We start from the raw sequence: 13,611 nt of genomic DNA, 5'->3' as shown, positions 1-13,611 counted from the left end.
CCCCCCTCGTGGGGCCCATGTTGCTCCACCGACGTACTTCTTCCTCCTATATATACCTACGTACCCCCAAACTACCAGACACAGAGCCAAAACCCTAATTCCACCGCCGTAACTTTATGTATCCGCGAGATCCCATATTGGGGCCTTTTTCGGAGCTCCGCCGAAGGGGGCATCGATCACGGAGGGCTTCTACATCAACACCATGGCCTCTTCGATGGAGTGTGAGTAGTTTACTTCAGACCTTCGGGTCCATAGTTATTAGCTAGATGGCTTCTTCTCTCTTTTTGGATCTCAATACAAAGTTCTCCCCCTCTCTTGTGGAGATCTATTCGATGTAATCTTCTTTTGCGGTGTGTTTGTTGAGACCGATGAATTGTGGGTTTATGATCAAGTTTATCTATGAACAATATTTGAATCTTCTCTGAATTCTTTTATGTATGATTGGTTAGCTTTGCAAGTCTCTTCGAATTATCAGTTTGGTTTGGTCTACTAGATTGATCTTTCTTGCAATGGGAGAAGTGCTTAGCTTTGGGTTCAATCTTGTAGTGTCCTTTCCCAGTGACAGTAGGGGCAACAAGGCACGTATTGTATTGTTGCCATCGAGGATAACAAGATGGGGTTTATATCATATCGCATGAGTTTATCCCTCTACATCATGTCATCTTGCTTAAAGCATTACTCTGTTCCTTTGAACTTAATACTCTAGATGCATGCTGGATAGCGGTCAATGTGTGGAGTAATAGTAGTAGATGCAGGCAGGAGTCGGTCTACTTCTCTCGGACGTGATGCCTATATACATGATCATACCTAGATATTCTCATAACTATGCTCAATTCTATCAATTTCTCAACAGTAATTTGTTTACCCACCGTAATATTTATGCTCTCGAGAGAAGCCACTGGTGAAACCTATGGCCCCCGGGTCTATTTTCCATCATATTAATCTTCCATCAACAAGCTATTTCCTTCTCAGTTTATTTTGCTTTCTTTACTTTGCATATTTATCATAAAAATACCAAAAATATTATCTGATCATATCTATTAGATCTCACTTTCGTAAGTGATCGTGAAGGGATTGACAACCCCTTTATTGCGTTGGTTGCGAGGATTTTATTTGTTTGTGTAGGTGCGAGGGACTCGCACGTGGCCTCCTACTAGATTGATACCTTGGTTCTCAAAAACTGAGGGAAATACTTACGCTATTTTGCTGCATCACCCTTTCCTCTTCAAGGGAAAACCAACGCGGTGCTCAAGAGGTAGCATGCATACTCAGGGAGAACACTTGTACCTTGAAATTTAGTGAGATATCATCTTATAATGCTACCGTCGAACTAAGCAAAATAAGATGCATAAAGGATAAACATCACATGCAATCAAAATATGTGACATGATATGGCCATGATCATCTTGCGCCTTTGATCTCCATCTCCAAAACACCGTCCTGATCTCTATCATTACCGGCATGACACCATGATCTCCATCATCTTGATCTCTATCAACGTGTCATCACATGGTCGTCTCACCAACTATTGCTCTTGCAACTATTGCTATCGCATAGCGATAAAGTGAAACAATTATTTGGCGCTTGCATCTTATGCAATAAAGAGACAACCATAAGGCTTCTGCCAGTTGCCGATAACTTCAACAAAAACATGATCATCTTATACAACAACTTATATCTCATCACGTCTTGACCATATCACATCACAACATGCCCTGCAAAAACAAGTTAGACGTCCTCTACTTTGTTGTTGCAAGTTTTACGTGGCTGCTACGGGTTGAGCAAGAATCGTTCTTACCTACGCATCAAAAACCACAACGCAGTATAGTGATTGTTTTTTGATCTTCAGAAAGAACCTTGTTCATTGAATCCGATTCAACTAAAGCTGGAGTAACAGACACCCACTAGCCACCTGTGTGCGAAGCACATCGGTAGAACCAGTATCGCGTAAGCATACACGTAATGTCGGTTTAGGCCGCTTCATCCAACAATGTCGCTGAATCAAGAATCAACTAGTGACGGCAAGCAATATGTATATACCCACACCCACACCTCCTTTGTGTTCTACTCATGCATATGACATCTATGCATAAACCCGGCTCGGATGCCACTGTTGGGGACGTAGTAATTTCAAAAAAATTCATACGCACACGCAAGATCATGGTTATGCATAGCAACGATAGGGGAGAGTGTCGTCCACGTACCCTCATAGACCGTTAAGCGGAAGCGTTATGACAACACGGTTGATGTAGTCGTACATCTTCACGGTCGACCGATCCTCAGTACCGAACGTATGACACCTCCGCGTTCAGCACACGTTCAGCTCGGTGACGTCCTGCGAACTCACGATCCAGTAGAGCTCAAAGGAGAGTTTCGTCAGCACGACAGCGTGGTGACGATGTTGATGAAGTTACCGTCGCAGGGCTTCGCCTAACCGATGTGGATTATGGCGGAGGGGGGCACCGCACACGGCTGGGAGAGATCAATGATCAACTTGTGTGTTCTAGGGTGCCCCCGTATATAAAGGAGCAAAGGGGAAGGCTGGCCGGCCTTGTAGGGCGCGCTAGGAGGAGGAGTCCTCCTCCTAGTAGGAGTAGGACTCCCCTCTTTCCTACTCCTACTAGGAGGGGGAAAGGAAGGGGGAGAAGGAGAAGGAAAGGGGGCGCCGCCCCCCTTCCTAGTCCAATTTGGACCAGAGGGGGAGGGGCGCGCGGCCTGCCCTGGCCGCCCCCCCCCCCTCTCTCTCCACTAGGGCCCAACAAGGCCCATTAACCCCCGGGGGGTTCCGGTAACCCCTCCAGCACTCCGGTAAAATTCCGATTTCACCCGGAACTCTTCCAATGTCCAAATGTAGGCTTCCAATATATCAATCTTTATGTCTCGACCATTTCGAGACTCTTCGTCATGTCAGTGATCATATCCGGGACTCCAAACTACCTTCGGTATATCAAAACATATAAACTCATAATACCGATCATCACAGAACTTTAAGCGTGCGGACCCTACGGGTTCGAGAACTATGTAGACATGACCGAGACACGTCTCCGGTCAATAACCAATAGCGGAACCTGGATCTCATATTGGTTCCTACATATTCTACGAAGATCTTTATCAGTCAAACCGCATAACAACATATGTTGTTCCCTTTGTCATCGGTATGTTACTTGTCCGAGATTCGATCATCGGTATCTCAATACCTAGCTCAATCTCGTTACCGGAAAGTCTCTTTACTCGTTCTCCAATGCATCATCCCGCAACTAGCTCATTAGTTGCATTGCTTGCAAGGCTTGTAGTGATGTGCATTACTGAGAGGTCCCAGTGATACCTCTTCGACAATCGGAGTGACAAATCCTATTCTTGATCTATGCCAACTCAACAAGTACCATCGGAGACACCTCTAGAGCACCTTTATAATCACCCAGTTACGTTGTGACATTTGGTAGCACACAAAGTGTTCCTCCGGTAATCGGGAGTTGCATAATCTCATAATCATAGGAACATGTATAAGTCATGAAGAAAGCAATAGCAGTAAACTAAAACGAACAAGTGCTAAGCTAACAAAATGGGTCAAGTCAATCACATCATTCTCTAATGATGTGATCATGTTAATCAAATGACAACTCATGTCTATGGTTAGGTAACATAACCATCATTGATTCAACGAGCTAGTCAAGTAGAGGCATACTAGTGACAATCTGTTTGTCTATGTATTCACACGTGTATTATGTTTCCGGTTAATACAATTCTAGCATGAATAATAAACATTTATCATGATATGAGGAAATAACTAATAACTTTATTATTACCTCTAGGGCATATTTCCTTCAGTTCCGGCACTACCAAAAGAGGGGGGGTCCCCCTCTTTCATCTTCTTTCTTGGCCTCCCCTAGATGGGAGAAGGGTTTCCCCTCTAGTCCTTGGTATTCATGGCCCTGGGAGGTCCAGAGTCTCTTCTGATAATGGATTTAACCCTCTTCGACGGAGTGCGAGAAAAGGGCTTTCTTTCTCCGCTTCAAAATCGCCCGAGGTGGTAGTATAAAAATTCCAAAAAAATATGACTAGGGTTTTGGTGTATATATAGAGAAATGGGCCCTGAGAGGCAGTGGAGAGGAGGTCCATGGGCTCCATTCGATGGGCCCATGGAACCTAGGCCATGGCCGCATGACAGGGGTGTGTGGAGCCCTGGTAGGTCCCTTCCAACTAGGCTTCTAGAGCAAGGTTTCCTGTAATACTTATATCAATGTCGTTTTTGTGTACCTAAAAATATTTTTTGCATTACATAAAAAATGCAAAAATAATAGCAATCGACACCGGATTAGTATGTTAGTACAATAAAAATAATAAGAACATGTGGAAAAACTATGTATAAATGATGTGTATATCGCATGTACATAAAAAATTATAATACCAAAAAATATAGTTACATCATAGAAGTATTATAGAGCAGCTCCTCCCGCTTTAGATGTACATCGAGGCGCAAAGATCCAGGTAGCAGTGTTGCTCTCGGAGGCGACGATAGGGGTAGGTCCTTCCGCTTTAGATGTGCACCGGGGAACATGGACGAGGTGGCGGCGCCGTTCTAGGAGGTTGGCGATGGGAGCAACTCGTCTCCCCCCCTCGCCAGTGACAACAATCTCCAACACCGGCACCACTAGTTTCACCCATCCACCACTGGCCAATGATCAAGCCTTCCCACCTCCACCTAAACTCCACCGAGCGTGGCTTGCTCCCTCCATGTGTCGTGTCACTGAGTCCGTGCAACACCTCTCGCCGCTAGCTACATGCCTTCGTCGTAACAATGATGGTGGCTCTCACAAGCGAAGGGGCGAACATTGACGAGAGTGAGGAGAGGGATGATTTGCTCCGGACACCAATTGAACAAACGGCTGTAACTCACGAGAGGAATAGTGAGGGACTAAATCTACTGGCTATTAAGCATGGAGGGACGAAGAATAGAGAGAGAGAGAGTCAAAACCAGGTTTACCCGAGGAATGCCACTACGAGAAAAAAAAAGTCTATTCTGCTTTAGAAGTTGGGAAAGACATAGGTTAAGGCTGTGTTCGGTAATACTCCGCTCCTTCGCCAGGGAGCGGAGCGGGCGGAGCGCCCATTTTGCAGCTTGCCGAAATTTCACTGGATGCCGCTCCGCTCCGCAGCGAAGAGTTTCCGAACGGCCCCAAAACATAAGTTTTAGGGTTTAAAAAAATGTTTTAGGGACAAAACTCATACTACTACAGTACTCTCTCTATCCCATAATATAAGAACATTTTTGGTACTACACTCAAAAATGTTTTTATATTATGGGACGGAGGAAGTACTTCACAATAAGTTGAGATGAAAAATGCGCTTTCGTCTTTCCACTGTAGCTCAGCCTGTGGGGCCATATTGGCATACGTCCATCTGCAAGAACATCCATCCGATCTTCTCCCCCACTCGGGCACACCCGGCGACAGCAACAATCTCGTCGCCGCTCTGATGCTAAGGCCGCCGCCGGCGCCACTGCTCCCTCCAGCTTCCCGCGCTTCCCTCCTTCCTCCCCACAAAGCCGCGAACCCCAACACCGAACCCACTCCCGCGACCTCCACGACCGCCAGAGCCACACCCATGGGCGCGGCTGCGTCCTGGCCGCGCGCGCTGGGCCAGCGCTTCAACCCGAGAGGCGTGGCCGCGGTGGTGGCCGTCGCGGCGTCCGAGCCGCGTCTAGCGCTGCCGCACGTGTCGGTGCAGGACATCCGGTGGCTGGACTGGGCGGAGCTCCGCCGCGCCGGGTTCCGCGGCGTGGTTTTCGACAAGGACAACACCCTCACCGCGCCCTACGCTCCCGAGCTCTGGCCGCTGCTGACCGCCTCGTTTGACCAGTGCCGCGCGGCCTTCCCCGGCGCCATCGCTGTCTACAGCAACTCCGCAGGTCTGGCTTGGTCGCGCTGCTCTTAGAAAACGTTGAATTGGGCGGAATGTTTGCGTGATGATGGAATTGATGTGTTTGGGCCAGTGCAGGGTTGAAGCAGTATGATCCAGATGGGTCGGATGCCAGTACGATTGAGGCGACTATCGACGGGGTTCATGTGATTAGGCATGGTAAGTGCCCAGACACCTCATAGCTCTAGAACTATCCATTTCCAAAATATCTGAATTGATCTCCTTAGGGAAATGGGAGTTTGCATACTATGAGAGTCTAATGCCATCTTTATGAAAATAAGATAATTGGCCTGTCACCAGATATATTTATAATGGTAACTTCATTCAGAAATTCCATTTTGTTAAGTATGAATTGCATCCCATGATACCAAAGCACTAAAATTCTGTATTGCAAACTTGCACTTAGATGCTTATTGAGTCTGTTTTTATATCATCTTCTTTCTGAAACGTAATTTGACAATGTGAGGTAGAAGCTTCCTGTCGTTATTGGTGCACATAAAAAATAATAGGGATAATATTAATATGTTTATACGTTTCCTCTATTGTCTGCAGATGCAAAGAAGCCTGCTGGGGCAGCCAAGGAAATAGAGAGTTATTTTGACTGCTCAGCTTCAGATCTTGTGCTGGTAGGAATGGCTATTATCAGTTCAGACTGTTCTTACTTAATATCAGTATGTATTGATTTTTTTAATATTTCCCCCATTTTCCCAGGTTGGTGATAGATACTTTACTGATGTTATCTATGGAAATAGGAATGGTTTTCTTACTGTATTTACAGAACCATTGAGTTTTGTCGGTGAATCTTACATTGTCAGAAAGGTAAGACCCATGCTCTATGTTTCTCGTACGAAATTTAACAACATTAGCAACCTCGAAAATATAGGAAACAAACAGTTCAGTTACAAAGATAACACCATAGACCAAGCATGAGCTTTTATCTGTTACTCCCTCCGTTCCAAAATAGATGACCCAACTTTATACTAACTTTGTACTAAAGTTAGTACAAAGTTGAGTCATCTATTTTGGAACGGAGGGAGTACTTGCTAGTGTGTTGTTTTCTTGTGGACAATTTATTCTTATCTACTCCCTCCGTTCCAAATTACTTGTCGTAGGTATGGATGTATCTAGATGTATTTTAGTTCTAGATACATCCATTTCTGCGACGAGTAATTTGGAACGGAGGGAGTACTGATTAAACCATTGAAAAACCAATCGTTTATTGTGATTTCTTGCCAGTCAGTTACTATTGAATAGTCCTCCGAGTTTTTTTTTCCCACAACTATGCTACTCACATTCAGCTATTTTACCTATCAAAGTTTGTTTGCAATCAAGGGACGTGATAATGTTAAGAGGTACTACCTCTCATCCAAAACGAAATTTCGTTTTAAATTTTACCAGTCAAGTTTTGAGGCCTTCATACTGCTTACGGTTCGAGGGTTTGACCATCTGTAAAGAAGAAGTAATACATCCAAACTATCAAACTGATATTAAATATTTTATCATGAAATACAATTCCGTAATGTATAATTATTTATTTGTGAGGACACATGTTTGCACAGAACTGATGGTCAAAATATCATCTTGAAGACCGTGTCATGTCCTAAAAGACTTGAAAAAACTCGACCAACCAGGGACTAACCCCTTGTCATGGGTTGTGGTTCGTAAAGGTGAGAAGAAGGGTTTAGGATAGGAGCGGAGGTTGTGATCATGGCTGGTAGGAGGATGAGGCTGGACGTCTCGTTTACCCGTGGCTGTCTAGACGGGAGAGAGGAGGCTCCAGCTGCAGATAGCAGGGGATGAGAAATTGGGATTATTCTTGCTTGTCTTTATTGATCGACTAGTAGTGACTATTTATAGCCCAGTTACAACTTGGTGGCTAAGAAAGGATAAGAATATAAACTCCAACAGATTTGAAGATAGCGGAGAAAACCTTTCCCATAGTCAAATCCTCTTTCCTAACAGCTAGATAGCACGTTTCATGCTGCATCTGCCTTATGTCTCCTCCCATGCTGGTAAGTGAGGCCCTGATATCCCTGGTGGCATTTTCTTAAAGAAAAGGAAACATGAGCAGCCACCCTACGGAGGTAGAGCCACAAACGCAGGTGGCGGCTAGTGAGCACACCAACCTGCTCGAACTAGCCACTCGTCGTAAAAGACTTTCATTTTGGTTAGGAGGAAGTATGTATTTTATGTTCGCATAAGTCACGTTATGAGGAAACCCCACTGATTTGCTTACCTTTTATTTTACTGTACATTTAGGACGTCCTTGACTCCCAGAAATGCCCACTGATTTGCTTACCTTTTATTTTTTGTTTTATTTTTTGACCGCCTGTTGGACTTAGTACTATGACATCATCCCACTTGTTTCGTTGACTCGGTCTTGTCACCCAGCTCTCCTTTTCTTACCTCTCAACGCTCTCATGTTCTTCACATTTCTCTTCCAACATCTATGGAGCCAACAGCAGCATGACGGCCCAACACCAGGCCATGTACCACTGCTGGCGTCTGCTTTGTGATGGGATTTGTGCGGCTCCAGCAGATGCGGCGACTAGGTCGACTCCAAACAACTAGTGGCCTAGTGACATGATTTGGAGAGCAGTACTGGCCAGCAGTGACAGGCATAGTGGGTCCTCTAGGTCCATCGGGAAGGGGAGTTTATGTAGTGAGGGGGCAGGCGGGGAGCAAGCGGCGGCGTGATGGGTGGGGCCGGTGACTCAGTGCTCTAATTCATGGATGTTTCTGGAATGACCTCCTCCCTCCGTTCCTAAATATAAGTCTTTTTAGAGATTTCAATACGGACTACATACGGATGTATATAGACATATTTTAGAGTGTAGATTCACCGAAATGGCATAGGAGCACTCGGCGACGCCATGCACTGAAATCTCAACCTCCCCTGTGTCTCGGGATCCTCAATCATTATATTAGCCTCTGAGTATTCCGAGCTTTATCCTCTTATATTGTCCTTTGTTTTTTTGGGTATATGTGTCTTCAATTCCACGCGGTTCTGTCCCATGCACTGTCGAACTCATCTACCAGCAGCCAAACAACGCCAAATCCAATTCAATGCAGACGCTCCCCTTCCTCATAACTGCCCCATCCATCTTCCCCTGGACTCCAGTTCTTCCTCACCATGGACACTGCTCATGTTCTTCTTCCTCTCTCTACTTTTCTGTTTCTTCTTTTAGCTCCTGCCCTTCTCCTTCTGCAACGTGGACGTGGGAAAAACCAGGAGGAATGAGGAAGACTATGTCTTTGTCCTGACGGGGAACAACGTTGAGGAGGAACAAGGCAGCCGTCCGAGCTTGCCGCGTCCATGTCGCTGGACCTCGCAGCCGGTCCGCTGCATCGCTGGGGCGGTCATGCAATGCTCGTCATTTAATATTTCCAATAGTCATTTATCACATTCAACCGAGCAGGACGCTTCTAGAAGATCTTCCTCCTATCACTTCAAGAAGAGCGCCCGTATGCAGTTTGCAGTACCCGCCCGTCCCTCCGTCCTCATGACCAGCCACAGGACAAACTCCCAGTGGTCTTTGCAGTAAAAAAAAACTTGTAGGTGTCGCACCAGCTCCTGGTAGCGGCCCAGCAGTCCCTCCCGCACCAGGTTCCGGTAGCTCCCCGTCACCTCGCTGGTCCTATTCTTGATATCCTGTCGGGGGAAGGGGGTCTCTGTCGGAGGACGTCGGGAGCATGGCCACTGCCAGCGGGTAGGCCAACTTGACGGCAAGGAGAACCTTGTCCAAGTCCAACAGCAGGAGCCACGAGACCAAGATGCCTGGGAACAGGCTGGGCAGCGAGTAGTGACATCCCCTGGTCCACAAGTAACACGAGGTGCTTTCGTGAGCATGGCGTAGAGTCGTAGAGAAACACCGATGCCATGGCCATTGGCCCCCTGTACGGCACAAGAAGGACGTACTTCCGGTGACATCGTCAAGCTGATGCCCGTGTGGCTCGGAGGTCCAGCCGTTCGCCGGTATGCCTCGGTGCCCGTGCGGCACCATTTCACAGAGCCTCCTGCTGCCCGCCCTTAACTTTTCTGTGTTCCTATTAAATGGAGCAGCACAGGTACGAACTGTTTCTTTCTACGCGTGGGTTGTGTATTTACACGAAACAAAACATTCGTCAAAAGTGGCACTGATCCCAAGCGACTAGGGTAGCGGGCAGGATTTCAGAGTGCTGCGCCGCCGAGTGCTCCTAATCCGCTTCCGTAGATTCACTCATTTTTCTCCGTATGTAATCCATATTGAAATCTCTAAAAAGACTTGTATTTAGGGACAGAGGGAGTAGATAATTGTGAATGCTACTGTAGCCACGAATCAAAGCGTGGCAGTTGGATGAAGCCCAATAAACAACTGATAATGCATTCTGATTCTTGGATTCAAATTTTTGAAATTGGCCTACTGTATAGATAGTATGGATATGATCGGATATCCATTTCTGAGCCTGGGCTCTTCTGCTCTCGGTGAACAGTAAATTCAAAAAAATACTAGATTTTTTTTTGATGGAAGATGTTCGAGTGCGTGATGTCCGGGCAAAATGTAATCGTGTTCGGACATCTGAGGAGCTCGTGGCAAAGAAGACAAAATCCGTCCGAACAGTGCAGAAACAATAAACTTTCTCAGACCTCAATTTTTTTTTTTTTTGCTGTGGACTGCTCAGATGTCCAAACACAATGAGTTTTGGCACGGACATCACACACTCAAGCATCTTTCACCCAAAAAAAATCAGAATATTTTTTATCTTTTTAAAACTATTTTTAACGAATTTACTGTTCATGCCCGGCTCATCTGGCCCCAGAGCCAAAACACCGCTTCCAGATATGATGCCTATCTTATATAGGCCCATTGTCGCACAGCCCATGTAATCTTTTATGTCTCTCCTGTCCCTTAACAACTTCAAGTATGTGACTTGCTTGTGCTAGTTTTTCGTAGATATTTTGCATAGTCTCAAGTTGATTCTGACTTTGTGTTAATTCCTCAGGTTAGAAAACTGGAAGCGTACATTATCAATTATTGGTACAAGAAAGGGCACAGACCACTCAAGCACCCTTTGCTCCCTGATGCAAGAACGATTGTGAAGTTTGATCCGTGTGAAGGCCCAGTCTCACCTAGAGCATAGCACAGTCATGTACTCCCTCCGTTCGGAATTACTTGTCACAGAAATGGGTGTATCTAGATGTATTTTAGTTATAGATACATCCATTTTCGAGACAAGTAATTCCGAACGGAGGGAGTATATGTTACCAACTGACACTCGTCTGGAGAACTTGTTGGATTCTTTTATCTGAACCTCACAAATTTCAGTTTCTTATCGGGCTAAATATAGAGGGGAATATGATGTGTGTAAAAAAAAACTTGGTATCGTTCGTGTTCAGTGGCTTCTTTTGGTTCAAGGTCGTGATGTCTTTCTCTGGTGACTTGCTGTGCTTGGACAGCACGGCTGCTGCTGTGTGCTGTGCACGTTCCGACAGCGTAGGGGTCATTTCTGGAGCTGCCGATCTGATCATTGTAACTTGTAAGACTGTAACGCTTGAAACTGCATACTATACCACAGTCAGCATAGAGTACGGAACAGCGCAGGGCATGGATTTTCAGGCCCTTAGTATGTAAATTTCATGATTTTTACATGTAAAAGATTCACATGGTAACTGGAACCAGTAAACACCCATTGTTTTAGATAAGCTTGTTTGACGATTCTACAAATCCAAGCCCGCGTGAGCCTGTTATATTCCGATGCTAGTGACCACAAGTACTAGTACTTTTCGTCGTTTTGTTTTCTTCCACTGATATACAAAGTGCATACAAAGTACACCCATTGTTTCAGTGACCACAAGTACTACTACTTTTCGTCCTTTTGTTTTCGTCCAGAGAGTACACACACGATTTCATTTCTTTGCTCAACAGCCGCATGGATATGTTCACACTTCACAGGGACGACTTGGGTTTAACGGATGAAGAGCTTCTCCCGTAAGAGTACACGCCTAGTCCCCGCTTCTTTCCAAGTCGTCCGGCGTCGACATATTGGACAAGCAGAGGGCAAGGGCTGTACTTGTTATCTCCTAGCCCGTTGTGGAGCACCCTAAGTACTGAGAGGCAAACATCTAACCCTATGAAGTCCGCAAGCTGCAGAGGGCCCATTGGATGATTCGTGCCGAGCTTCATCCCTGTGTCGATGTCCTCTTTGGTTGCTACCCCAGTGTAAAGTGCCCAAAATGCTTCATTGATCATCGGCATTAGGATGCGGTTCACAATGAAGCCAGGGTAATCTTGTGAACATATAACGGTCTTCCCAATCCTGCAAAGATCAAAATCATTAGACAATTTCAAGGTTAAAAGGGAAATCAGAGTCAGCTTGGCTGAACCAATTATACCTTAGTCTAAGATCTGCGCTAATGCATCCACGTATGTGGCACAAATTTTAAGTGGTTTAGTAGGTAGCATGGTAGTTCTCGGGGCTAAAAATATTGTTCACACCAAAAACTAAACAGGCCAAATGAGGTCTTTCAAAGGTAAGACACATTTTCTTTACAATGAAAATGCTAGGTTACCAGGTAAAGACTGACTTGGAACCTAAAATATACCTAAACTCCAGAGTATAGCAAGTTTGTTGTGTTCTCAACGAATCCATTAACAATAGGAAGTGGTACGTTTGTGTTTACAGAACGCTTGTTCTGGATAGAACTTTATATCTAAACAGCAACCAGTTACATAAGTAGGTTCCACTTCAGAGTTGCTATAGTAATACGCAGAAACAAGATCACATTTAAGGCTATGTTAAAGTGAGCTTAGGCAGGGCAATATGATGCTTTCACTTACCTTTCAGAAAAAGATTTAACTCGAGAGAAAATCTCTTCTGACGTATCAGCTCCTCGTATGATTTCAACCAGCTTCATTATAGGAGGAGGGTTGAAAAAGTGCATGCCGATCACCTGTAACATGGAAATCTCTTTAACTTCTTATTATCATGGAGAGAAGCTCCAAAAACAATAAAGACATGAAAACGAGAGAATTGATAAAATTAAGAAGCTACAGGAGTGCCTTGAGACATGTTCTGAAGTTGTAGAGTATGCAATCCTATGTAATACTCCCTCTGTTCCTAAATATTTGTCTTTCTAGACATTTCAAATGACTACTACATACGGATGTATGTAGACATATTTTAGAGTGTAGATTCACTCATTTTGCTCCGTATGTAGTCACTTGTTGTTGAAATGCCTAGAAAGACAAGTATTTAGGAACGGAGGGAGTAGCATGCATGACAGAGGCAAATTTAGCCGCCAACATAACAAACGGGGTCGTTATAACTCCAAACTGCCGCCCCACTTGCAATTGATAAGGTCTGCATCACCATCCTATGTAAATTCCGGACAAGCAAGCAACTGGTGTAGCTGAAAGCGACTGCTGAGATAAGCCTGATTAGTGGTCACCTGAGAGGGGCGGCTGGTAGCGGAGGCAAGCCGGGTTATAGAAATGGAGCTGGTGTTGGAGGCAAGAATGGCAGAAGGTTTGGTGATCCTGTCCAGCTCCACGAACAGCTTCTTCTTGACATCTTCGGACTCAACAATGGCCTCAATCACCAGATCCACGCCCCGCAGCTCCTCCACATCGGAGACGCACTTTATCCGCTTCACGGAGTCATCGCACGCAACCTGTGACCAGGCGAGACTAGAAGTGTCAACGAACAGCGTCA

General features: G+C 45.4%; 2 protein-coding genes across 3 annotated transcripts in view; one reads left to right on the top strand and one right to left on the bottom strand.

Annotated features, from left to right (window-relative positions):
* Window positions 1-5,395: 5,395 nt before the first annotated feature.
* On the top strand, window positions 5,396-11,314 carry LOC119269267 (phosphatidylglycerophosphate phosphatase 1, chloroplastic-like). 2 transcript variants are annotated; one of them, XM_037551063.1, is made up of 6 exons: window positions 5,396-5,908; window positions 5,998-6,078; window positions 6,472-6,545; window positions 6,631-6,738; window positions 10,903-11,049; window positions 11,155-11,314. In XM_037551063.1, exons 1-5 carry the CDS (start codon window positions 5,476-5,478, stop codon window positions 11,038-11,040), a joined length of 834 nt encoding a protein of 277 aa, XP_037406960.1. In that variant the 5' UTR covers window positions 5,396-5,475; the 3' UTR covers window positions 11,041-11,049; window positions 11,155-11,314. The 2 variants fall into 2 exon arrangements, with proteins under 2 accessions (XP_037406960.1, XP_037406959.1); XM_037551062.1 differs by having other exon boundaries at window positions 10,903-11,314.
* Window positions 11,315-11,439: 125 nt separating this feature from the next.
* Window positions 11,440-13,611, bottom strand: part of LOC119269268 (3-hydroxybutyryl-CoA dehydrogenase-like) — a 3,089-nt gene continuing 917 nt past the window's right edge. The window contains exons 2-4 of the mRNA XM_037551064.1: window positions 13,349-13,586; window positions 12,738-12,850; window positions 11,440-12,216 (exon numbers count right to left, since the gene is read on the bottom strand). Of these exons, the coding sequence (XP_037406961.1) occupies window positions 11,847-12,216; window positions 12,738-12,850; window positions 13,349-13,586 (721 nt within the window). The 3' untranslated portion in view covers window positions 11,440-11,846. The remainder of the gene's footprint in view (window positions 12,217-12,737; window positions 12,851-13,348; window positions 13,587-13,611) is intronic.

Source organism: Triticum dicoccoides, chromosome 3A, assembly GCF_002162155.2.
Source record: "Triticum dicoccoides isolate Atlit2015 ecotype Zavitan chromosome 3A, WEW_v2.0, whole genome shotgun sequence".
Taxonomy (NCBI): domain Eukaryota; kingdom Viridiplantae; phylum Streptophyta; class Magnoliopsida; order Poales; family Poaceae; genus Triticum; species Triticum dicoccoides.
This window is presented reverse-complemented; position numbering and strand designations above follow the sequence as displayed.

Bases quoted from the DNA above. Each gene is read 5' to 3' on its own strand.
- LOC119269267 (XM_037551063.1), top strand. From the start codon at position 5,476: ATGCTAAGGCCGCCGCCGGCGCCACTGCTCCCTCCAGCTTCCCGCGCT. The intron at 6,546-6,630 runs GTAGGAATGGCT...CCATTTTCCCAG, and splicing joins CAGCTTCAGATCTTGTGCTG to GTTGGTGATAGATACTTTAC. The intron at 6,739-10,902 runs GTAAGACCCATG...TTAATTCCTCAG, and splicing joins AATCTTACATTGTCAGAAAG to GTTAGAAAACTGGAAGCGTA.